This window comes from Ovis canadensis, chromosome 3, assembly GCF_042477335.2.
Source record: "Ovis canadensis isolate MfBH-ARS-UI-01 breed Bighorn chromosome 3, ARS-UI_OviCan_v2, whole genome shotgun sequence".
NCBI classification, from domain to species: domain Eukaryota; kingdom Metazoa; phylum Chordata; class Mammalia; order Artiodactyla; family Bovidae; genus Ovis; species Ovis canadensis.
In genome coordinates, this window is record NC_091247.1 from 6,787,089 (window position 1) to 6,813,776 (window position 26,688).

At 50.6% G+C, this 26,688-nt stretch overlaps 1 protein-coding gene across 1 annotated transcript; it reads left to right on the plus strand.

Moving 5' to 3' along the window:
- The first annotated feature begins 14,306 nt into the window (after positions 1–14,306).
- On the plus strand, positions 14,307–25,962 carry PTGES (prostaglandin E synthase). The gene is made up of 3 exons (XM_069580024.1): positions 14,307–14,612; positions 17,460–17,542; positions 25,331–25,962. Exons 1-3 carry the CDS (start codon positions 14,484–14,486, stop codon positions 25,578–25,580), a joined length of 462 nt encoding a protein of 153 aa, XP_069436125.1. The 5' UTR covers positions 14,307–14,483; the 3' UTR covers positions 25,581–25,962.
- Positions 25,963–26,688: the final 726 nt, after the last annotated feature.

The window sequence follows — 26,688 nt, forward strand, 5'->3', positions numbered from 1 at the left end:
GCATTTGAATCAGTGGACTCAGGAAAGTCAGACGCCCTCCCCAGAGTAGGTGGGCTTCATCCAGTCACCAGGGCTGAATGACGATTCACCCTTCTTTTCCTGCCTCCCCGGCTCACTCACTTCCCCAGCCCTCAGGCTGAGGTTTAAACCATTGACTCCCCTGGTTCTCAAGCCTTTGGACTTGGATTGAACTATGCTACCAGTTTTCCGGGTCTCCAGCTTGCAGATGGCAGTTCACAGGACTTCTCAGACTCTATAATCACAGAAGCTAATTTCTCATAATAAATCCCTTTAGAGGATAGATAGACAAACTCTATCTGGATTATATAGAGATACCCAGGTGGTGCTAGTGGTGAAGAACCTGCCTGCCAGTGCAGGAGACTCAGGAGACTCGGGTTTGACCCCTGGGTTGGAAAGATCCCCTGGAGAAGGAAATGGCAACCCACTCCAGTATGCGTGCCTGGAGAATCCCATGGACAGAGAAGGCTGGCAGGCTACAGTCCATAAAGTCACAAAGAGTCAGACGTAACTGAAGCCATTTAGATTGTATCTATATAGTTATATAGTCATACAATCTCTCCTCTCTGTCTACAGCATATATATATATTTATATATATATATACACACACACACACATGAATGATTTGATTGATGGTTGATTTTTTGGGGTGAGAGGTGTCTGGTCTTTATTGTAGCACTCAGACTCAGTAGTTCTGGCACTCGGGCCTAGTTGCCCTGCAGTCTGTGGGGTCTTAGTTCCCTGGCCAGGGATTGAACCCATGTCACCTGGGTTGGAAGGTGGATTCTTAACCACTGGACCACCAGGGAAGTCCCTGATTTTGTTTTTTATTTTGTTTTTCTGGAAAACCCTAATACAGACCCCATTTCCAAATAAGGGCACATTCACAGGTACTGTGGGTTAGGACTCAGACACATCCTTTCTGGGGACATTATTCAACACCCTACAGACATGTTACCTCTGTCTTTGTAGAGGCTGGACTGCAAAGGGGGCTCAGAGCATGGGTCTGCAACTCTGCAGATCAGGATTTGAATTCTCCACTTGTGATCCTGTTACTATTGCTGTTTTTCTCCCTGGAACCTCAGTAATCTTCTATGAAAATTGGAAATCTTGGTGTTATGAGTATTTGCTCCAAAAGATTGTTGTGAGACCTCTCTTTAGCTCTTAGGATAAGTTACCCTGAAGCTGCAACACTTTGGTGACCTGTTGGGAAGTGCCGACTCACTGGAAAGAAACCTGATGCTGGGGGAAATTGAGGACAAGTGGAGAAGGCGGCAACAAGAGGATGAGATGGTCAGATAGCATCACCAACTCAATGGATATGAATTTGAGCAAACTCTAGGAGATAGTGGAGGACAGAGGAGCCTGGCATGCTACAGTCCATGGGGTTGCAAAGAGTCATATGTGACTTAGCAACTGAACAACAAACAGCAATTACTGTTTGTTCTTATTTATAATAAGATGTTGGCCTCCTGAAAGGCCTTATCAAGGCCTGATGTTATTCCTTCTCTGGCTTTGATTAGGACATGCCTTCTCCCCTCACCCCACACTCAGTCACCCTGAGCTCAGGGCCAGTCTTGTGTGTTCACACAGGGTCCTAAGCTTGGTTAACTGCTCTGCTGTCTTCTTAATAACTTCTGAACAAGGGACTTTGCATTTTCATCTTGCACTGAGGCCCACAAACTTGGTAACCAGACCGGCTTGAGGTCACTGTGCTTCCTGTGTCTGTAGCCGTGAGGGGTAAGAATTTTCCCCTCTGGTCTGAGTTGGTTCAGTGGCACACGGGATGATGGCCCCTCTAAGAGGAATCTTTCTGAACTGGGTCTTGGCCGCTGGAAAACATGGGCTCTAAGAATCAGCTGATGGGGCAGCTGTTTCACCTGGAAGAGGAGATTTGGGATGGACCCAGCGTGTCCTCCAATTTCTGAAGGGCAGTGCGGAGAAGAAGGGAATAGCAGTATTTTCAGTGGCCCAGGAAGGCAGATCCAGCTCAGTGTAAAGGAAGAATTTTGAACAGAGAGTTGTGCAGGATGGGAATGGCTGACTTCTGTTCAAACCTTAGCTCTGTCTGGAGGCTGAGAGCACGGGCTCTGTCTTGGGGTATTTCCATCTCTGCCTAAATCTGTGGCCTTAGAGAAGGTCATTCAGAGCCCTGAGTCCATTTTCCCATGTAGGAAACAGGCCCGAGAATGCTCCCTAACATGTAAAACAAAAGGCAAATTTACAGGTACAGCCTGGAAAGGAAGCCTGGCTCCTGGGAGGTTACCTAACGCTAACAGCTGCCACCGTTGCTATTGTTGCTCTTGTTATTATTACTGGAAGACAGTGAGTTCCCCAAACTGGCAGGGTTCGAGTGGAGATGGCCCAGTCGGGACTTCCAGAGATGACCCTTGCACCAGAGCTAAAGGAGGAAGTGACCTCTTTGCCCCCTGGACAGTTTCAGCATCTGGCATATTTGGAGGATTAGTTTAGAAACCTACAGTCATAAAAGACTGTCTTTGTCCTGGAGGGAGAGGGGGTGGTGCTTTTTTTGGTGGAGTGGAAGAAGTCTGGGGGCCTGGAGGCTGCTGAAGAAGTGGGAGGTGGGGGTGTTCCCATCGTTCTTGCCTTTGAAAACTTCAGCCAGCTGTCCCCTGAGCCATCACATGCTGAGCATGATCTCAGGAATGCACAAGAGCCCCTCCAGGGCCTCCCGTGAAATGGGCTCCCAATGTGTCTGAGAGCCGGACACGGAAAGCAGCATCGGTGGGTGGTGTGCGTGGGAGAGCAGGCTGGCATGTTCCACTCGATGTGAACACCCCAGGCAGGGAAGGGCCTCGACCCTGGCTGATCCCGGAGCCTCTGTCTGGGGTCCATGCTTGGGCTGACTGCCGCTTCCCTGGAAAAGTCTTGGCCGTGGTTCGTGCTGAGACAAACATATCTCCTCTCTCCTACTCACTCCGCCCGCTCCTCTTGGCTATGTCACGTCCCCAGGCTGTTTCCAGGAACTGCTGATCCTGCTTGACTGCATCAGTGCCCGGATCTGAGGCCCGGAGCCCAGGAGCAGCAGATGGGGTCCATCCAGGACACGCTGGGTCAGAGCTCGGAAGAGCCAGAAGGGTGTTTCCTTCCCCGGAGACAGACAAGGATGGGAGTCACGGCCAGCCCCAGCGACTCACCTGCATCTTGCGCACACAGGCAGGCAGTCCATCTCCCGACAAACGCTGACCCAGCACAGCTCTATGCAGACGCCGCTCTAGGTGTGCAAATACAGCCACAAACAAGATGGCCACCTTGGCTTTTCTGTTTCATGGAAAATTAGCCATTTTAAAGTGTACAATTCAGCGACATCAAGCGCGTTCATATTGTTGTGCACCCCATCACCACCAACCCTCTCTGAAACACTTTCATCTTCCCCCAAGGACACTGCATATGCATCAAACCATCACTCCCATGCCCCCTCCACTGCCCCCTGGCCACCATCTGTTTTCTGTCTCTGGATTTGCCTCTCCTGGATATTGCCTATGTCGACTTAAAAAAAAAGATGTACAACTTGAGAGTTGTGAGTTAAGTTTTATTTGGGGCAAAATGAGGACTGCAGCCCAGGAGGCAGCATCTCAGAGAGCTCTGAGAGACTGCTCCAAAGTGGCAGTGCGGAAAAGTCAATATATAAGGTTTTGGTAATGGTATGGACCTAACAGAAGCAGTACGTGAACTGTGAACTTTCAGATGTTCAAGCTGGATTTAGAAAAGGCAGATGAACCAGAGATCAAATTGCCAACATCCGCTGGATCATCGAAAAAGCAAGCGAGTTCCAGAAAAACATCTATTTCTGCTCTATTGACTATGCCAAAGCCTTTGACTGTATAGATCACAACAAACTGTTGAAAACTCTGAAAGAGATGGCAATACCAGACCACCTTACTTGCCTCCAGAGAAATCAGGAAGCAACCATTAGAACTGGAGATGGAACCACAAACTGGTTCCAAATAGGGAAAGGAGTACATTAAGGCTGTATACGGTCACCCTGCTTATTTAACTTCTATGCAGAGTACATCATGAGAAATGCTGGACTGGATGAAGCACAAGCTGGAATCAAGATGGCCAGGAAAAATATCAATAACCTCAGATATGCAAATGATACCACATTTATGGCAGAAATCGAAGAAGAACTAAAAAAGCCTCTTGATGAAAGTGAAAGAGTGAAAAAGTTGGCTTAAAAGTCAACATTCAGAAAACTAAGAACAGGGAACATCTGGTCCCATCACTTCATGGCAAATAGATGGGGAAACAGTGGAAACAGTGTCAGACTTTATTTTTTCGGACTCCAAAATCACTGCAGATGGTGACTGCAGCCATGAAATTAAAAGACGCTTACTCCTTGGAAGAAAAGTTATGATCACTCTAAGCAGCATATTAAAAAGCAGAGACAGTACTTTGCCAACAAAAGTCCATCTAGTCAGGGCTATGATTTTTCCAGTAGTCATGTATGGATGTGAGAGTTGGACTTTGAAAGCTGAGCACCAAAGAATTGATGTTTTTGAACTGTGTTGGAGAAGACTCTTGAGAGTCCCTTGGACTGCAAGGAGATCCAACCAGTCCATCCTAAAGGAAATCAGTCCTGAATATTCATTGGAAGGACTGATGTTGAAGTAGAAACTCCAAGACTTTGGCCACCTGATGCAAAGAGCTAACTCGCTGGAAAAGACTCTGATGCTGGGAAGGATTGAAGGCAGGAGGAGAAGGGGATGACAGAGGATGAGATGGTTGGATGGCATCACTGACTCAATGGACATGAGTTTGAGTAAACCCCGCGAGTAGTGATAAACAGGGAGGCCTGGCATGCTGCAGTCCGTGAGGTTGCAGAGTCAGACACGACTGAGCGACTGAACTAAACTGAACTGAAGGGTTCAGTGAAGGGGGAGTTCAGTGCCGCGAAGCACTCATTTTACAAAAGGTTTTGTTAGTCATGAGGGTCTGATGTCAACATGAAGGGATTTAGTGCTTCTCTAGATATGAGGAGATGCAAGGATTGAGATCATAAAATCTGTTCCTAAAAACACCCAACTATCTAAAGATCTGTCCCACCAGATTCCCTGGAGCACAGAGTGCCTCCCTCCACCCTGAACTCCCTCAGGGGTTGTTGAGGGTCATCACCTATAGCAGCAGGGGGTTCAATTTCCGTGGAGGCAGATGGCAAAGGCCTTGTTGTGCGGTCATTGGCAGTGCTCTTGGGAAGTGCCAGTTTGTAGTTGGCACCTAGCCAGAGAATCACACAGTAGGTGGATTTCTGGGTCTGGCTCCTTCTCTTGTCTTGAAGTTTTTCAGGTTTGAACTGTAGTCTGTATCAGTATGCCATTCCCTTTAATGGCTGAATAACATTCCATTGTGTGACTATCCAGTCTTTTCTGGGTAGTCACTGGGCTTTACACCTGAGCAATCCTGCTATTTCTCATCAGGAAGAGTTTCCTGATGTGGAGAAGCTTGGAGAGAGTGGAAAGGACCTTATATTACACTTGAAAATTATTTAAAAATTAAAAAAAAAGATTTATAAGAGAGGGCTTCGCTAGTGGTCCAGTGGTTAAGACTCCATGCTTCTATACTAAAGGGCACAGGTTCAATCCCTGGTTAGAGAACTCAGAATCCTCAGGCCACATGGTGGGGCCAAAAATAATTTAAAATTACACAGTAAAGGTTGCTGCCTCTTGAGTGCCTGCCACGTACCAGCTCCTGTGGGCCTGGTAGAACAGCACTGACTCTGTGACAAGAATGTCCACCTTGGACTTCCCTGGTGGGGCAGTAGATGACAATCCACCTGTCAATGCAGGGGACACGGGTTTGATCCCTGGTCCGGGAAGATGCCACATGCTGTGGAGCAGCTAAACGCATGGGCCACAACCTCTGAGCCCACAGACTGAAACTACTGAAGTCTGCATGCCTAGAGCCTGTGCTCCACAACGAGAGAAGCCACCACAATGAGGAGCCCACACACAGCAACGAAGAGCAGCCCCTGCTCACCGCAACTAGAGAAAGCCCATGCAAAGCAACGAAGACCCAGTGCAGCCATAAATAAGTAAATAAATTAAAAGAATGTCCTCCTGGACCAAAGCTCAGCTGTAGGACCCAGGGCAAGTACAGCTTCCATCTGGGCCCCACATCTCAAAAGTGGGTCTAACAGTCATCTCTTCTCAGGAAGGTTGAATATCATGACGCCTGTGATTAGCCCAGTGTTGGGTGTGAGGGAAATGCCACAGTGACCCTGGGGCCATCATCCCATCTGACTCAGGTTATCTGAAGAATGGGTTTCAGGGTCAGGAGCCTAGACAGACAGCTTGGCATGCACGCATGTTAAATTACTTCAGTCATGTATGATTCTTTATGGACCATAAAGATTCTTTATGGACCATAGCCCACCAGGCTCCTCTGTCGATGGGCTTCTTCAGGCAAGAATACTGGAGTGGGTTGCCATGCCCTCCTCCAGGGGATCCTCCTGATCCAGGGATCAAACCCGAGTCTCTCTCATCTCTTGCATTGGAAGGTGGGTTCTTTATCAGTAGCGCCACCTGTTGCTGCTGTTCAATAGCTAAGTCCTGTCCAACTCTTTGACTCCATGGACTGCAGGATGCCAGGCTTCTCTGTCCTCCCCTATGTCCTGGAGTTTGCTAAAACTCATGTCCATTGAGTCAGTGATGCCATCCAACCATCTCATCCTCTGTTTCCCCGTCCTCCTCCTGCCTTCAACCTTTCCCGGCATCAGGGTCTTTTCCAGCGAGTTAGCTCTTCGCATCAGGTGGCTAAAGTATTGGAGCTTCAACTTCAGCATCAGTTCTTCCAGTGAATATTCAGGGTTGATTTCCTTCAGGATTGACTGGAATGATCTCTTTGCTGTCCAATGGACTCTCAAGAGTCTTTTCTAGCACCACAGTTGGAAAGCATCAATTCTTTGGCACTCAGCCTTCTTAATGGTCCAACCCTCACATCTGTACATGACTACTGGGAAAACCATAGCTTTGACTATATGGACCTTTGTTGGCAAAGTGATGTCTCTGCTTTTTTAATATGCTGTCTAGGTTTGTCATAGCTTTTCGGGAAGCCCCAGATCAGCCTGGTTCACTGATGGGTGGCTTCCGATCTTAACCATTTATCCTTGCCAATAAAGGTCAGCTTCTGTATTTCTACACTGCTGGATGAGTGTTTGTGCTGTCAGCGTGCTAACTATCCAAATTTGAAATCGCGTTTTCTTTTCCAGCCCTAACTGAATAGTTATCAAAGACAGGTGTCCTGGGGCAATCTTGTTCTGGTCCCAACCTGCCTGGCAGCCAGCCCCCTCAGAGACACCTAGTCCTCTTCCTGGGCTCTTTGCTTGGCAGGCAGGAGAGACAGCCAGGTTCACTGCAGGGGAATTCCAAGAAGTAAGCAGAGAGGAGTTGGAATGCAGAACTGAACTCTGGGACTTCACGGATTTTGGACTCGATTCATATTCTAGATATATTTATAAAGATATCCAAATCAAATTAGCTTGCATGCATGCATGCATGCTAAGTCTCTTCAGTTGTGTCCAACTCTGTGCGACCCCATAGACGGCAGCCCACCAGGCTCTGCCGTCCCTGGGATTCTCCAGGCAAGAACACTGGAGTGGGTTGCCATTTCCCTCTCCAATGCATGAAAGTGAAAAGTGAAAGTGAAGTCGCTCAGTCGGGTCCGGCTCTTCGAGACTCCATGGACTGCAGCCTACCAGGCTCCTCCATCCATGGGAGTTTCCAGGCAAGAGTACTTGAGTGGGTTGCCATTGCCTTACTTCTGTTCAATTCAGTTCAATAAGTAACAGTGGTGTCTATGTGTCAGGTGTGGGACTGATGCTGGTGGTTCACTAGTAAACAAAAGAGATACCCCTGCCCAAGAAAGCCAGGTATTAGAGTGTTTTAGTCACTAAGTGGTGTCTGACACTGGTGACCCCATGGACTGTAGCTTGCCAGGCTCCTCTGTCCAGGGGATTTCCCAGGCAAGAATACTGGAATGAATTGCTGGGTAAGGATACTAAATAAGTTATCTGATGTGTCTCTGAGTGATATGTGTTAAGAAAAGAAAAAGTGGAGATAGGGAAATGGCATCAGGAGAGCTGGGGGTGGAGACAGGCTTCAAAACTGATTCAAAGTGATCGGGAAGGTGAGACTTGAGAAAGACTTAAAGGTGAGTTGTCGATGCAATGGATGCCTGGGAGGAGAGAATTCCAGGCAGAGGGATCAGAGGAAGGACAGCGTCAGGTCTATGTTTGAGGACCAGCAAGGAGAGCAGTGTGACTGAACTGAATGAATGAGGACAGGAAGGAGTGAAAAAGAAGTTAATAGAAAACCAGATGGGGACCAGATGGGCTAGGGCCATGGGCCATTGTTCAAACTTTGGCGTTTATTCTAAGTGAGATGGGCACCACTGCAGAGTTTGGAGCGGAGGAGGGATGTGATTTGAGTGATGTTTTATTGAAGCTAAAAAGGAAACGCCTAGACTCCTAGGCTGGATGAGTCAAGAGATTGGAGTCTCTCTGTTTCCTTGAGAATAACCAACAGCTGGCACCATGCAGGGAGAACGCGAAAGTGAATGGCTGCATACAGCTTCAGGCCAACACCACCCCAGCCCCAGCCCCACCACCCTCAAATCTGGAGCCTAGAGGGATTTCTCTATCAGTGTGGGAATATAAACTCCCAGGGAACGTTTCTGATTGGCTCTGCTTGGACCAATCTCAGTGCCCAAACACTAAAAACATTGTGATTGGCTGGCCTGGGTCACATGGCTACCCCATGATGAGAAGGTGGAGTAGTCTGATTGGCTGCCACAACAGGATGACAGGCAATAGGGGTGCAAGGAAATGAAAGGAAGATTGCGATTTCCCAGAGGAAGGCAGAAAGGAGAGGTGAGCTGGCAGATGAAAAGCAACAGCCCTTCCTTGAATTGCTCATCTCAAGGGGAGCTCAAGGTTCCCAGTGGCCTCTGCCCCAGGAGGGGCTGCAGAGCCATCTGAAAGCATTCACTCATCCAGGTTTGCTTCTCCCGTTGATCACATACCATATTTCGAAAACATTGCTTCTCTGAGAAGGCATGATGCTGAGACAGTCTAACTTTTTTTTTTTTCAAATCACTGCATTTCCCCATCCCTGGAAACCCCAGTAATAATGACCGAGGTCAGAAATTGAGGCGGGGCCACTTCCTTGTCTCTCTAAGCCTCCTCTGAAGTCACAGACAATTGAAACAGCGGGAAGAACTTGGTCTCTGATCCTCGGGAAATGCCGAGGAGGGTGAGCTGGAAGAAAGCTGGCACACAGCAGCTGCTCTCCGCTCAGGGCTCTAGACTTGGGACGGGAAACGTTTATAGCTATTCTTTAATATTGAGTGTACCTTGGTGAATTTTTAGGTATATAGTCACCTGTGGAACTACTACCCGGGACAAGACCAAACATTTACAAAGCTCAGGTGGCAGGCCTCTTCCCGGGGTGGCTCAGGGCCTTCTCTTGCCCTCATTTTTGTGCATTCACCCCTGTATTTTCTGGGGGCCTTGGGGCCAGGCCCATGGTGCACACTCCCACCTCATGTTCTCTGCCCAGCACAGCGCCCCCACCACGCCCCCTGCAAGGAGTGGAGCGGGGCAGGGCATGGATCCCATTTTACAGGCAAAGAATGTAACTGGAGCTCAGAGAAAATTAACACCACCACCAAAAACAACAGCAGGCAGCTCCAGCCGACTGAGGGAGGCTTTAGGGAAATTCTTGAAAGAAGATCAGAGAAGGGTTTGTTGTCCTTACTGGGCCCTGGCTTAGTTGGTTCATTTCAGCAGACGATGAGGAAAAGATTCCTACCGTGAAGTCACACACGTGGGTCAGAAGGGCCTCCCCCACTAAGTCCCTCTTATTTTCGGCTACAGGTTACAGAAGGTAATCTTTGTCTACCCTGGTTTTCCCTGCCTCTGCTGATGAGGTTTCTACCTAGCTATTTTAGAAGACCAAGCAGGCCCCTTGGCCCAAGGAGGGATGAACATGAGGGTCCCCCCTTGGTTGTCTCCAGCCCACAGTTCTGGGGTGGTGCAGAGAAAGACCCTTGCCCCATAACAGAGCTTTTGGACGAGGGAGACAGCCCCCTCCAGTGGTTTCCCTGAATTGACGGCAAGAGAGGTGGGCATCCTCCGTTCTCAGACAAAACATCAACAAGGAGCAAGTTAGCACAGTTCCTCTCAGTCTCCTGTCAGAGATAAAACACGTTTCAGGACATCCATTGCTTTCTGTGATGGTCCTTGACTGTGTTCTAACGTTTATCTCATGAGGCTAGGGCAATCTGTCTGGCAGCCCCATGCTCCAGTGACATGGGTGTCAAACACATCTTTTGTCCAGATAAAGGAAGGCTTGGCCCATATAAATGGGCAAGAAGCTAGCCCCTCCCCTCCCCTCCCCAACCCCTCCAACCCACTGTTCCCTGCAGCAAGAGTGGGCATTTTCCAAGAGTCTCCCTCCCAGCAACCTTGCTGGCTAGCCATCATTATCCCCGTTTTGATGAGGAAACCAAGGTTCAGAGGCTCCAACTGATGGAGGGTCAATTATGTACCAGGTGCTTAATAATCAGACATGACTCCTCTTCGTTCCCACAACTACTGTGGGGAGTGACTGAGTGTTGGCTGAATTTTACAGTTGAATAAATAGGTTCAGAGAGGGCAGCTGAGAGCTGGCTCTGGGATTCGAGGCCAGCTGAATCTGGCTTCAGAGTCCACGGCCAGTGTCTTTACCCTCTGCTCAGGTCTTTCCTTGGTCTCTGCTGCTTTGGAGCATTTCTCTGGTTGCTCAGTGGTAAAGAATCTGCCGGCCAATGCAAGAGACACGGGTTTGATCCTTGCTTTGGAAAGCTCCAATGGAAAAGGAGATGGCAATCCATTCCAGTATTCTTTGCCTGGGAAATCCCAGAGGAGCCTGGCGAGCTACAGTCCATAGGGTCGCAAAGAGTCTATAAGCCATTAAGTTTTGGAGAAGGAAATGGCAATCCACTTCAGTATGCGTGCCTAGAGAATCTGATGGACAGAGGAATCTGATGGGCTACAGCCCATGAGGTCGCAAAGAGTCAGACACAGCTGAGGGACTAACACCACTGCTGCTTCTACTACAGGTCTTTTCTTGGCCTCTGCTGTTTTGGAGCACAGGCTAGGCTGTAAGATAGGGTAGGGGGTCCAAGAAGAAAAGAACCATATATAGTTTTTTTGACACAAGAGAAGCCATTTTGACCTAAGCCATTTTGTGATCTGAGCCTGGCCACAGTGCTAGTCCTTGAAAAGGTCTCAGTAATAATGAGTTTAAGGGAACCAAAGAACAAACTGCTATCAGGCAGGAGGAGTTGTAACAACTCCCATGTAAAGTTTCCACCTGAAGCACATTCCTAGGCATTTTTCAGAATTTAAAGCCTCCTTGTATGCTTGGCCCCCAGATCAACCGAAACCTGGGGAATGATAATAACATTTTCTGAGCCTTGGAATTTTAATCAATGACCCAGATAATCACGATGGTGTGATCACTCACCTGGAGCCAGACAACCTGGAATGTGAAGTCAAGCGGGCCTTAAAAAGCATCACTACGAACAAAGCTAGTGGGGGTGATGGAATTCCAGTGGAGCTATTTCAAATTCTGAAAGATGATGCTGTGAAAGTGATGCACTCAATATGCCACAAATCTGGAAAACTCAGCAGTGGCCACAGGACTGGAAAAGGTCAGTTTTCATTCCAATCCCAAAGAAAGGCAATGCCAAAGAATGCTCAAACTACCGCACAATTGCACTCATCTCACACGCTAGTAAAGTAATGCTCCAAGCCAGGCTTCAGCAATACCTGAACCATGAACTTTCAGATGTTCAAGCTGGTTTTAGAAAAAGCAGAGGAACCAGAGATCAAATTGCCAACATCCGTTGGATCATCGAAAAAGCAAGAGAGTTCCAGAAAAACATCGATTTCTGCTTTATTGACTATGCCAAAGCCTTTGACTGTGTGGATCGTAATAAACTGTGGAAAGTTCTTCAAGAGATGGGAATACCAGACCACCTGACCTGCCTCTTGAGAAATCTGTATGCAGGTCAGGAAGCAACAGTTAGAACTGGACATGGAACAACAGACTGGTTCCAAATAGAAAAAGGAGTATGTCAAGGCTATATATTGTCACCCTGCTTATTTAACTTATATGCAGAGTACATCATGAGAAAGCTTAGACCTTCCTGGTGGCTCAGACGGTAAAGTGTCTGCCTACAATGCTCAAGACCCAGGTTCAACACCTGGGTCGGGAAGATCTCCTGGAGAAGGAAATGGCAACCCACTCCAGTATTCTTGCCTGGAAAATCCCATGGATGGAGGAGCCTGGTAGGCTACAGTCCATGGGATTGCTCAGACACAACTGAGCGATTTCACTTTCGCTTTCAAAGTTTGGACTGTCAACCTTTGCCATGATTCTCTGATGAATTGTCCTCTGCTCAAGCCAGTCTATGAATAAGCATATACCCTCAGCTTAAAACATCCCCAGTTATGCTGTTGGGGAGACACTGATTGCGGAAAGATATCCAGGGTTCTTCTTACTTGCTGCAAGAAATAAATCCTTCCTGCTCCTGATCTTTGGCTTGGTATGTCTTTTGACTCAACACCCACCAAGGGGGAACCCAGTTTTAGGGTAACCAGACTGACACTGCTGTCCTTCTGGGCAGGTCCAAGGTCAGAATGGGCGCCAGAAACTAACTTTGCCATCTTCCCCACTTCCCCAGGGTCTCCTGCTAGTGATTAGTCATGTCTAGCTCTTTGTGATGCAATGGACTATGGAGCCCGCTGGCCTCTTCTGTCCACGGTATTTTTCAGGCAAGAATACTGGAATGTGTTGCCATTTCCTTCTCCAGGGATCTTCCCAATCCAGGGATCAAACCCAAGTCTCCTGCGTCTCCTGCCCTGCAGGCAGATTCTTCACTTGCTGAGTCATTGAGAAGCCCCCCAGCAAAGCAACAAGATCACTGCCTTTGCCAAGGTCCCACCGCACACCTGGGGAAGGGGCTATGGGGAGGGGAGGACACAGCTGGGTGAGGATTTTGAAGCAAGAAACTCAAAGGGCTCACAAACTGTTGATCATCACTGAAGAGCTGATGGATCTTTTGAGAAGTTCCTGTAATGAACAGTCAAACCGTTTGCCTGGGAATTTCCTGGAAAACTAAAGTGGTACTAAAAGACAGTAGAACGGTACGCTAGTTTCCTATGGATCCTGTGATAAATTACCTGAAATTTAGTGGCATAAAACAACACACATGTGTTATCTCACAGTCTGGAGGCCAAAAGCCGAAAATCAATCTCGGTAGGCTACAGTTACGTATCCACAAGGCTGGTTCCTTCTAGAAGCCCCTGGGGAGAATTCTCCTCCTAGTCTTGTCCAGCTCCTAGAGGCTGCGTTCTCTGGTTCATCTTCCTTTCACCTTTGAGGCCAGCAGCGGAGTATCTTCTCTCCTCTCTGACCTCTGCGTCTGTCTTCACAGCCTTCTCCCCTAATTCTATGGCCTCTCCTTTTAGGAGGACACTTCTTTTGATTGATTTATTTTCACTTTTGGCCATGCTGAGTCCTCATTGTTGGGCAGGCTTTTCTTGAGGCGGGGCCCCTTTCCAGTTGCAGTTTTGGGCTTCCCTTGTTGGGGAGCACAGGCTCTGGAGCACAGGCTCAGTAGCTGTGGGGCATGGGCTTAGTTGCTCCACAGCATGTGGGATCTTCCTGGATGAGGGATCCGACCTGTGTCTCTTGCATTGGCAGGTGGATTCTTTACCGCTGAGCCAGCAGGGAAGCTCAGGAGGACTCTTCTGATTCAACTGGATTCACGGAGAATCCAGGAAAATCTCCCCATTTTAGGACCTTGACTTAGTCCCTGCAAAGCCCCTTGGCCATGCTCCCTAACATACACATGCGCTCTGAGGATGGAGATCGGACATCCCTGGGAGTGGGGAGAGGTGGGGAGGGGCACACTATTCAACAAAGTCATATTAGTGTCCTTTCGGCTGTGGTTCAAGTGTCCAGGCTGAACGTGGGAGCAGAGAGTTCGGATCTCAAGCCCACTCCCTGCCCTGACCGTCAGGGAGGCCCGGGTTAGTGAATCTACCACCCCGTGGAGGTCGGGCAGGCTCCTGGCTTTGTTGCACCCCCTGGCAGGCAGGCAGGGCCATACAACCCTCCAGTTCCTTGATCGAGGAAACAGACTAGAAAGGGTTTAAGGATTTGCCCTGGAGGGGTGGGGCGGGGCTAGAGACACCCCCACCCACAAACCCCCCACGGTGACTCTGCTTCTTCCAAAACCCGAGAGCCGAAGTTGCTGCATTTGGCTGGGAGTGGGCGGGTGCAGAGTACAGACAAGCCTCCCTGCGCTCTCCCTGCCCCTCCCTGCTCCCGGAGACACAAGCGCCCGAGCTCTCCGCCCGCGGTCTCTTCCCCCAGCCGCCGCCGCCGCCGCCGAGATGCCGGCCTCAGTCCTGGAGCTAATGAACGGCCAGGTGCTCCCCGCCTTCCTGCTCTGCAGCGCGCTGCTGGTCATCAAAATGTACGCGGTGGCCGTTATCACCGGCCAAGTGAGGCTGCGGAAGAAGGTAGGTGCGGCTCTCGGGGACCCCCAGTCCCGCGTGCGTGCGCTCACGTCTCCCGCAGCCGCCGGGAAGGCTGGAGTCGGGGACCCTTGGCCAAGAAGTCATCCCGGCCCCCGGAGCGTGCGGGAGCGGGCTGGGAACGACCTGCCCCTCCCAGCCCTGTGGGATGGCTCCTCTGTGGCCCGCACGTCCTTGTCTCGAGGTTGGTTTTGCTTTCATCCGAATTTGCGCGTTCTCCTTGCGCAGGGGCCGCGCTCACCTCGGTAGCGCTCCCGTCTCAGTATTGGCGCCGCCTAAGCGAGCACTGGCCTGGTGTCTTAAGAGCGTTTTACCCGCTTGCCGTGTCCCAGGTAAGTTCTCAGCACTGCCAGATTCCCGAGTCCCGTGAGCTTGCAGGGGCGCTCAGCCTCCCTCTGACCCGGCGGTTTCCCGCACCGGAGAGCTGATATATGGGTCGGGTGGAAACCGACCCAACAGGAGCCCCAAGAAACCTTTCAGTGGAAATTCCCGACTGGCCCTCGGCGAGGTCGTTCCCAAACCCACCGCAGCCTTCACACGGCGGATCTCGGGCCAGGCTCCCCTGGAGTTCTCCGAGAGGAATTTCCCCCACTGGAGTCCCGGAGCCAAAACAACAATAAAGACTGACGCCAAGATCTGAGCCGGTGTGGGGTGAGGCGGGGCTCGAGGAGCCACTGGGCGGGAGGGCTGGTTCCAGCCAGAGCCGGCGGAAACCTTCCGGGCAAGCTCGCCAGCCATCCTGAGCTCCACGAGGGATAGCTGATTATCCACCAGGTATTTCAGAGAGGAGATGGCCCCGGCCCTGCCCTTTGCCCAGCTCAAAGGCAAGTCGAGGCTGGCTCGGATATCGTCCTGAAGATGGACGGTGGGGGGCCCGTCTCAAGAGGTACAGACAAGGCAGGTCAGCTTCCCAGGTGAAGAAACTTCTGGAGCAGAGAGAGACACACTGGTCATCCTGACCTCTCCCTGCCCAGTACCCACCTCACGCGCGGGGAAAGCCTCATGGAGTCTTTCTCACAGACTGAGTCCTTGGAGTGAGCATTGATCCCCATCATGGTGGGGAGGAGGGGGCCATATTCAACTTCTGATCCACACCAGAAACCTGGGCTCGGGTAGATGATGTTGCCTGTGACCGCAGGGTTTGGATCCAGGTGCCCAGCTCGGGAGCCCACACCCTGCCATGGGGGGAAGGTATTCTCCCAGGGTCATGCTGCGCCCAGAGCTTTCCTTTTCACGTAGGTTAGGGAAGGAAGAGTCAAACCTATCGGGGTGCCTTTCTGTCGGGTCAGTAGGGCGTGGCAGAAGGAAACCTCCACTCAGGCTGTCCCTGGGTTCTCCCAGCCCTGTGAATTTCCCTCTCATTCCTGCTCCCTGCGTTCAGGCAGCCAGGGAGGAGCTGGGGGAACTACCCCGTGGGGAGGTGACTCGGGGATACTCTGGCTCCTCCACCCATTAGCCTGGGGACCATGGTCAAGTGTGAGAGCTTGATTTCCTCATTTGTAAACTTTAGGGTCGTCATGTAGTACCAGGAGAGTTCAGTGCCTGGCACTGAGCAAATGCCCCCACTATTGTTAGTCTTCATTATTTATTAACAACTGGAATTAACATGACTGGACACAGGTTTCCTGGTGGGAGTACATCCCAAGGCCGGCCCACCCTGCTCCCCGGCCCCTGCTGGAGGCAGTGTTTCTGCTTCCAACGCCTGCACTGACACGGCTCCTGGCCCGGCCAACGTGTATTCATGCTGTCTTCAGGGGTGAGCAGCCACCTTCGTGTGGTAGACAATCTCAGTGTGATCTGGAGTTCACAGATGAGGAAGCTGAGACCCAGGGAAGTTCAGATACCTGCAGTTAGTTTCTGTGGGGCTGGGTTTCTCACTGGGGCCTGTCAAGTCTCTCTCACTGCTCTTAGTTCAAAGTCTAAATTCTTAAAATGCCCCTAGGACCCCTACAACTTGATCTCAGAACTCTGTCCCTTGCTTGTCACTGCTCCAGCCATGCTGGTTTTTTATCCTTCATACATGTTCTTCTTCCGACCCCAGGGCCTTTGCACATGCTGTTCCTGAAGCCTTGCATGCTGTTGCTATAACCCTCCCATTTTCTGGTTAATGGTGCTGCACCCTTCAAGTCTCAGCTTTACTGTCACTGCCTCAGAGAAGCCTTCTCTGATTCCCAGACTTGGCCGGATCTCCCATGAACATTCTCAAAGCCAACCCTGTCTTCTTTTTCCTTACTCTGACTACCTGATCTTTTCTGGTTCATTGGCAAATCCCTCATTACACAGTGAGCTTCCCAAAAGCAGGGATAAGGGAGCCTTTTTCTTACTCTTTTCACCCTGCTATATAAAAAAAATACCAGAGACTGGGTGGCCTAGCAACAACAGAAATTTATTTCTCACAGTTTTAGAGACTGGGAAGTCCAAGGTCAGGACACTGGCAGGTTCAGTGTCTGGCGAGGGCCCGCTTTCTGGTTCATAGATGGTGATCTTCTTGCTGTATCCTCACACCGCAAAGAGGTGAGGGAGCTCTCTGGAGTGTCTTTTATGAGTGTTGATCTCATTCAAGAGAGCTCCACCCTCATGACCTCATCACCTCCCAAAGGCCCCACCTCCCAACACCGTCACACTGGGAGTTAGGTTTTAACACAGGAAATTTGCAGGGACACGAGCATTTAGTTCATAGCAGCTCTGTTCATGATGAAGTCAGCAGTGCTCAGCACACAGTAGGAGTTCATGGACACTGCTGAACAGACATGTATGTGACTGCGTCATCACAGACCTCGTCCACTGGGCCGTCCATCTCATGAACAGTAATTCTCAGCTGATGTATTCCAGGCTTTTGCCAACCCCGAGGACGCTCAGAGACACGGAGGCCTCCAGTATTGCCGGAACGACCCAGATGTGGAACGCTGCCTCAGGCAAGTACCCTTGGCCCTTGGCCAGATCACAGCCTGCCCTTTCAAACCCTCTTCTGAACATGGGGCACTTGGAGGATACCCAGGGGCCAAGATCTTCTGCCTTCTGAATCCTCTTAAACAGTGTTCATTTATTCATTGATTTCATTTCTAGTTAAGTATTAGTTAAGAAAAGAAAAGTTAGGAAAAGTATTGTAGTACGTCCTCATGGTTCAGGATGACAGAGTTAGAAAAGGTTATTCAGTGGGAATTCATTCAGTCCGTCTGTAACCTCTGACCTGAAGAATCTGCTCTCGAGGGACTGGTGCTGTTACCGGTGTCTTATGCACCTTCTTGGAGAAACTTCTGCATTTACAACACACACGCTGTGCTTTTTCCTCTGTATCCCCAAAGGATCACCCTTTACCCGCTGATTTATACCATGGGCTTTTTTAAAAATGTGACAACAGAAATTGTTTCATATCAGCCTATATAGGGGCCTTGTTCATTACATCGATGCCACAGTATTTATGCTGTTTCTCTGCGGAATGGATGGTCCATAGCTGATCCAGCCTCTTCCCCTCTGATGGCATTTAGGCTAAGTCTTTCTCTGTTACGAACCAAGTGCATCAAAACTTCTTTCCTTTGCCTTTGTGTGTACATGTGAACAAACCTGCAGGTCGCAGTCAAATGGTAAGAAATACTGTCTAATAGTGCCTACGTCCACTCCCGCCGCTGGTGTGTGAGATGTGTCTCCACGCTCCTGCCAACTCAGTGGATCCATCTTTGGCCAGATCCCTGTCAACGTGACGGGTGAAAATGTATGTCCCTTTTCACTTTTGCGGTGCGTTTCTTCCTTCCTTCCTTCCTTCCTTTTTTGGCTGCGCTGGGTCTTTGTTGCTGCGCGTGGGCTTTCTCTAGTTGTGGCTAACCACAGGACCACCAGGGAAGCCCCTTTACTTTGCATTTCCAAGGGAAGCTGAACATCTTTTCGTAGGCTTGGCTTTCCCCAGTCAATCAAAACCAGTTTTTTCTTATAGAGATCAGAACTATTCATTGCAGTTTGGGAATATTGAAAACGTGTAGAGGATAAGGGGGAAAACCACTCACAATTCCAATCACTGCTGACATGTTCTTCTATCTCCTCTTTGCCATCTGTCTAAATATTTTTCATAGCATAACGTGTGCATTGTACACCTAATTTGGGGTTCTGCGTTTTTTCAGATAACGTTACTTCATGAACACTTTCCATGTCAGTAAATACTACTCAAAAAGTGATTCTTAAGAAAGAGCTGTGTAGGGAGTTCCTTGGTGATCTAGTGATTAGGACTTAGTAGTTTCACTGCTGTGGACTGGGTTCAATTCTTGGTCAGGGAGCTGAGATCCCACCAGCCTCACGGTGCGGCCAAGAAAAGAAAGGGGCTGTGTAAAATTCCATCAGATGTTAATTTCACATAGCTGGTCTCAGTGGGTATTTTAGCAGTTTCCTCTGCTGCTTTACACCAACAGGCTGGAGAACCAGGAGGAGGCCCTACCCAGGGATGGGGATTGTCAGTGGAGTGGAATGGGGATGGGAAGGATGGGCAGCTTAGACAGGAGGGAGACGGAGACAAATCCGCACATGGTTCTTATCACGTTCGCATGAGTCACAGGCAGACATGGGTGGGACAAAGCAGTAAAAATAATAGAGATTCTCTTACTGAAAGAAAGAAAGTGGGGTTTTTCCTTACATTTTTCTTGGCCATTGAAAATGACACATGTACTTGCGTTTTTTTTTAAGTTACAGAAATGCATAGTATAGAATTGCTATTTCACCCTTTCTAATGTAACTATGGGCTTCCCTGGTGGCTCAGTGGTAAAGAATCCACCTGCAACGCAGGAGACATGAGTTCAGTCCCTGGGCAGGGAAGATCCCCTGGAGAAGGAAATGGCAACCCACTCCAGTGTTCTTGCCTGGAAAATCCCATGGACTGAGGACTCTGGAGGGGCTACAGTCCAGTTGGGTCACAAAAGAGTTAGATACAACTTAGCAACAACAACAATGTAACTACAGGATACAGTCCTTCATATGAGTTCCATCCATCTGTCCGTCCATCTGTTTGTTCATTCCACATTTAATGAGCACTTCCTAAACGTCAGGGGCCTCCCTGGTAGCTCAGCTGGTAAAGAATCTGCCCACAATTCGGGAGACCTGAGTTCGAGCCCTGGGTTGGGAAGACCCTCTGGAGAAGCGAAAGGCTACCCACTCCAGTATTCTGGCCTGGAGAATTCCATGGGCTGTATAGTCCGTGGGGTCACAAAGAGTTGGACACGACTGAGTGACTTTCACTTCACTTCCTAAGTGTTACGTTCTGTGCTAAGCACTAGTTGTACTTTGGTGAACAAAAGCCTGACCCATCATGATAATCCATACGTGACCCTCACGCCACCTGGTTATGGGGAGGGAGTGATTAGCAGCAGGGACAGCAGGCTGCCAAGGCTGTGTATACCCTGAGCCAGCTCAGAACATCCACCCAGAGGAGTGTTTGTCTTCTCCCAGGGTGTGAGAGCTCTGCGTAGCAAAGCTTACTTGTGGCACAGTAGTTACACAGGTTCCTGAGTGCTTTATTTCTACTGGCTGTAACCATGCCAGGGAGAGACCACACACCTGCCTGGTGCCAAGACACCGCCAACTGCCTTCCCCCCCCACCCCCCCCACCACACACACAATTTAATTTTTATTTCTGAACAAAAGGACCCATTATCTACAATTGTTGGTTAGTCACTAAGTCATGTCTGACTCTGTCCATTGGATTTCCCAGGCAAGAATACTGGAGTGGGTTGCCATTTCCTTCTCCAGGGTTTCTTCCTGGCCCAGGGGACAAACTCGTGTCTCCTGCATTGCAGGCGGATTGTTTACCACTTGAGCCACCAGAGAAGCCCCTGTTGTCTACTGTACGAATGCACAAATGGCTGAAATTTAGTTCAGCACTTTCTGAGCACCTCTTATCTAATAATGTTTTCTATAATTCTGTGAGTGTTTATTGGGGACCTTCCATGGACTGGTATTTACTGGGACTTAGTATGCCAGACCCAGGGGCTCCTTACTTCACAAAACATCATGAAACCTCAAGGGTACAGAGAATCACACATCCTGCCATCTGCTACCAGAGAACTGGCTGGAACCTGATGGGAGATGCCCTGGAAGCAAACGTGAGTTAAATATTAGACCAAAGCTTTTAGTGCAGCCGGGCCCACCTTCTACACAAACAGGAAAACACCTAGGCCCTGGTTCTTAGAGCACAGATCTGCCTTGTGGAGGAGTGTAGGCTAGAGCCCAGATGTGAACCCCACTCTAGGGGAAGTCGGAAAACAGATTTCAAGGAAAGTTTTGAAACCCAGGCTCATCCTTTTAGTGATTCCCTATTAAGTTTCTCTGGTTTTCCTGGTAGCTGAGCTGGTAAAGAATCCGCCTGCAATGCAGGAGAGTCCAGTTTGTTTCCTGGGTCGGGAAGATCCCCCTGGAGAAGGGATAGGCTACCCACTCCAGTATTCTTGAGCATCCCTGGTGGCTCAGATAGTAGAGAATCTGCCTGAAATGCAGGAGACCTGGGTTCGATCCCTGGGTCAGGAAGATCCCCTGGAGAAGGGATAGGCTTCCCACTCCAGTATTCTTGGGCTTCCCTGGTGGCTCAGACAGTAAAGAACCTGCCTGCAGTTCGGGAGACCTGGGTTGGATCCCTGGGTTGGGATGATCCCCTGGAGGAGGGCATGGCAACCCACTCCAGTATTCATGCCTGGAGAATCCCATGAACAAAGGAGCCACAAAAAGTTGGATACGACTGAAAGACTAAGACTTTCACTTTTCACTGAAGTCTGGCAATGTGTCTTTTGACCAAATTCTGAGTTTGTGTGAATGCAACTGCTGAGGGTGGGTAGGGCAGGGGGCTCTCTAAGTGGTCCCGAGGAAAGAAGACAATAAGCACCTGACCCAAACTTTGGGATAGTTCTGATTATCTGGAGTGTATAGACATCATCTGAGTGAACTGGTTTGTCAGGAGATTGGGTCCCGACATCTCTGCATTATAAGCTGCTTAAGACACCACCCAGCACATTATTTGTGGATGGTGGACAGAGGCCCAGAGACAGAGAGACTCGGGCAAGGCCAAGTGTCTAATGAGCACCCAACAAGCTGCAGGCTGCAGGCCTCGCACACTTCCTCCCCCGCCCCCGTGCCATAAAACGTTTTTTATTAATTTGGCCTGTCCGTCTGAGGGGGGTTGGGAGTCTGGCAAAACCAAGAGGGGAAATTAGCTTTAGCAGTTGTGTCCAGGACAAGGCTGGTGATGGTGATGATGACAAAGAGGGAGACAGCTAAATCAGGGCAAAGCTACTCCTTGCCAGGGGCCCTGCCTGGTGGCTCAGTGGTAAAGAATTCCCCTGCCAATGCAGGAGACACAGGTTGGATCCCTGGATCGGGAAGATCCCCTGAAGAAGGAAATGGCAATCCATTCCAGGATTCTCTCCTGGGAAATCCCATGGACAGAGGAGCCTGGCGGGCTGCAGTCCATGGGGTCACAAAAGAGTTGAACATGACTGAGTGACTGAACAGCAACAAGCTCAGTGCCAGGCAGGGTTCTAAGCACTTACTAGGGACCAACTCAGTCCACTTCGCAGTAACCTTCCAAGGGCGGAACTGGTAGCTGTAGAAGAGGTCTGCCACGGCCACATCGCTCGTGACGGCTAAGCTGCCATTGAGCCCAGGCCGTCAGATATGGGCTCTGCCCTCCTTGCAAGAATGCAGTTTAACTCTATTTTATATCTGCCTTTAAAACTAAGCAGCTTTTACCTTGTATCAACCTGACTCCCAAGAAATCATCTGTGTGGATAGAGAGTGGGCCTGACATAAAAGGAGAGAGCTGGCTGGCTGCCAGCTGCCGTCCCTGCCCAGGAGGGGCGGGGCGGGGCGGAGAGGGGGACAGGGCCCTCTCCCCACCCATCACCTGATGCAGTAAAGTGCAGCTAGTGTTGCAATATCTGGTGAGGGGAAGGGGCCGGCCTGATGCTGCAGGAGGTCACACAAGTCCAAAGCAGGAAACTGCTTTGAGCGATCTTCACCTTAAAAAAAGTGGTATTGGAATGACACGTTTTTGCCCAAGCATCTGTCTGGTACGTGACTCTCTCCATGTCTCTCTGCTCAGATCCTGGGGTGGGAGGAGGGTGTGAGTTACCTTGCCTCATCCAGCTGATTTACTCACGTCTCCTCCATCCTTACCACTTCTGGCTTCGCCGGGGTCCCGATGTGGTATTCAGTGTACCAGAGGGAGGAGGATGGGAGACTGGGGACCCCAGGGGTCGAAGGTCAGAGCTGAGGAGCTTTATCAGCTCCCAGGCGCCTCTGCTCCCTTGAAGGTGACCCCCTGAGTCCTCTAGTCCCGAATGTGGGTGCCAAGAGGTGGGGCTGCTCCTCCTTTCCTATGCCTCCTCCCCACCCTGAGTCCCCTGATTTCTTTTTCTCACCTGTGCTTGGGGTTTGGCCAAGGATCCTCTCAACGGCTTTCTGAGAAGTGACTCACTCTTAAAGTGTAAATGCCTCTTTTAAGGAGAAGTGTCTGAATGAATGGGTATCGTATGCTAGCTATGCTTTTCCTGAAACTTTCCCAGAAACGTCCAGGATGACAAAAATACCAGCTGGCGCCATCTCATGAGTCACCTGTGGGAGGCAGACCACATTCTGAGACACACAGACTTCACGTGAAATAGGTTCTCCGAGGTGTATGTGGGGAGGTTGTTGTTACACAGCTCTTTCTCCATAGCATGGGATGATTTTAGAGCCACAGTTGCTGCCTCTTCCCAGATAACACAAAGGACTTGTTCAACTGATTAAGGAACTGGAGTGGCCCCCATCCTCAGTTCCCCCCCGCCCCGCATTTTGTCCCTGAAGCCAAGACCCAGCCAGCTTCTTTCACGTGGGCATCCAGCAGTATTTCCCCCAGCTGGTGAGACCGGCCCTGCTATAGACTTGTGTTCCCTGGGCCTGGGTTCCAAGGTTGGGCTCTGTGAGATAAGAAGGAAGACTCTTGTTTCGTCCAGGATATGGGGACAGAGACTCCAACTGCTGTGTCCCAAGTTTGACCTAAGAAAGATCCAGGCCCTGATGAGTTTATGGGAGCTTTTGTACGTCCAGATTGAATTCCAGACCCCTTACTTTCCTTCTTGAGGGCTTTCTCCCCGGCTTGTCTTGCTCCTGCCTCACTCCCTCTTGTGACCACATTCCAGACACGTGTGGAATGCTCAGCTACTAGGCCTTGAACACACTCTGCCCATTCCCACCTCAGGGCCTTTGCACGTGCCCATCCTTCTCCCTGGAGAGTTCGTTCCTGCACAGATGGCCCCTCATCTTTCAGGCTTTACCAGAAATGCCTCTTTCCCTGACCACACCCAGCCTAGTCATGCTGCAGAGACCCCTGTAGCCCTGGGCTGCGGAGTGCTCCTCCTCCCTACCCTGCCCAGTTCCGAGCATCCACATACCATGGCCCTTGGCTGAGACTCTCCTTGCAAGAGTGGGACGGAAGAGCAGGACCACAGCAGGTCCCCACTTAGGGGCAGTTGGGCTGGGCCTGGCTTGCTGGTGCAACCTTGGTGAAACCTTCCAGCTGAAAGGCTTGGAGAAGGGGCTTCACTTCCAGCAGCATCTCCACGCCTCACACATGTGGCCTTTCCTCAGGGGAGGTCATGGCTCGGGCACTGTGTTCCTGTTTATTTGCGCCTCCAACATGCCATCTCTGGCTTCAGTCTCTTGCTCAGCCTCTAATTTATGGGACTCGACCTCCCTCCTCAGAGGAAGCTGCCCATTAGCAGGAGTCATGGAAAATGTAAACCGACTCTTAGCAGAAGTGGATGAGTTTTCTTTGTTGGTCATTTTTTTTATGGCCGGGTTATACACAGCCACCCCCACGCTCACTCCCATCACCGCGCATACACACACACTTGATCATTTTAAAGAAAGAAAGAAGCAGGGTAGCACAGAGGAAACAGCGTCACTACTGCCCAGCGATTGGCTGGCTCTGTGAGTGGAAGTTGTTACTGTTATTCCTGAATCCCTGAGAGGAGGAAGGGTTTGCTTAGATTTAGGGGCAGAAGACAGAGCCAGGCGTGGATGTCAGACATGTGCTCTTTGCCTGTCCTACTGGGGAGGAACCTGCATTCAGAAGGAAGCGGCCTCAGAAAAGCCCTGCCTTGGGGAGGTACACAGCATGGGCTGGGGAGTTCCTTGGTAGTCTAGTGGTTAGGATTCAGTACGTTCACCACTGTGTCCTGGGTTCAATTCCTGGTCAAGGAACTGAGATCCCATAAGCCACATGGTACAGCCAAAATTGGGAAAGAAAAAAAAAAGATCAGGGGCTGGAGGCAGACCTAGGCCCCGCTCCAGCTCTCACGCAACCCCACTGAGCCCCACTTTTCCCTGCTGGTGTCCAAGGCCAGAGGGGAGGACAGGGGAGACCATGTCAGGTGCTTTCTTTGTTGGTCATTTTTTTATGGTGTTGGGTCCTGGCGGGCCCTGGGGCTTGGTAGGAGAACCCAAGCAGCAGCCCTTCATGGCTCCCAGGCCATTAACAGGGCTTCGCTTCCTGAGCGGCTCGCAGGCACCAGCTTGGAGTCACAGTCCCCGTCTGCCTCTGGGGTACCTCCTTGTCCCCGCCACAGTGGACATCAGTCTGGTATGCCAGAGATGATCCCCAGGGGCGCAGGGCCTTTGGGGGCAGAGGGTCCCAGCATCCAGGACATTCTCGAAGCTGACACCTGGCTGACTGCACCCCTTTTTCTTCTCAGAGCCCACCGGAACGACATGGAGACCATCTACCCCTTCCTGTTCCTGGGCTTTGTCTACTCCTTCCTCGGACCGAACCCCTTCATCGCCCGGATGCACTTCCTGGTCTTCTTCCTGGGCCGCATGATACACACCGTGGCCTACCTGGGGAAACTGCGGGCGCCCACCCGCTCCCTGGCCTACACCCTGGCCCAGCTCCCCTGCGCCTCCATGGCCCTGCAGATTGTCTGGGAGGCAGCCCGCCATCTGTGACCAGCCATGGACGCCACCTCGGCCGCCAGACCACTGGCCACGAGCCACCGGGGCTGAACCTGGGGGACCGATGGCCCCTTTGAGATTGTGACAGGCCCCGGGGCCGGGTTTCCTGGCAACTGGCTGAGCACGCGATCTTGGCCCCAGGGGGCCTGTGTGTGTTTGCCCGTGTGTCCCCTGGATTCCTGGGTGAAGCGGCTGATTTGGAACTGTTTAGAGATGGACTGTCACGATTGATAGAAAATTCTTCCACTGTAAAAACCTCCCTCCCTCCCTCCTCCTCCCCAACGCTGGAAAAAGCGAACAGAGACTCAGTTCACGTTTTGGAACCTAACGACCTTCTGAATCCAGGGATGTAATAAATGAGGAGTTCTCACCTCCACCGCAGAGATTCTGGTTCAGCTGGTCGAGAGGGGAGTCTGGGCATCTGCATTTTTTGAAAGCTCCCTTGGGAGTCCCAGCAATGGTGGGTCTGGGTACCATTGCCAGTTCTCTCTCCAGGAGGGCCCAGGACAGGCAGGGTGTGAATTTCCCTTAGGATGGGAGTTGAGTGGTTGGGGGTAGGGTTGTGTGCCTTCGTGCCCCACTGACACTTCCCTGTGATCTGCCACATTCCCTGGCTGGACGTTCCTATCCTTGGCACAGGTGCTGATCGGGAGGGCCCACCAGGAAGGCTGGCCTTCTCTTCCTGAAGCTTTAGTTGCTCCAAAGCGCTGTCAGTCAAGAATGATGGGCTTTGAAGGACCAACGGCTAGAAGAAATGTTCTGGCTCCTTTCGTATTTGTGAGGTTTGAAAACCACCGCCGTGTCCCTGGACTCGCTCTAAGACCGTGTGCGTTCAGTCGCTGATGAACTGTCTGACCAGCTCAGCGCCTTGGCTGCTGCTTCCTGGCCATCCACTGCTGTCCAGGCTGGCCAAGGATCTGGCTCCCTGGACACTTTTGTGGGTTTGTGTCTGGGGCAAACACACAAACACGCCCAGACTAGGGCGTTACACCACACAGAATGCAAGCCGACTCCCGGGAGACACTCACTCCAACTCCTGCCACGGGCAAGGAGGAGGGGCACTAGGCCAGCATTTTGGCAGAGGAGAAAACCAAAGCTCAGA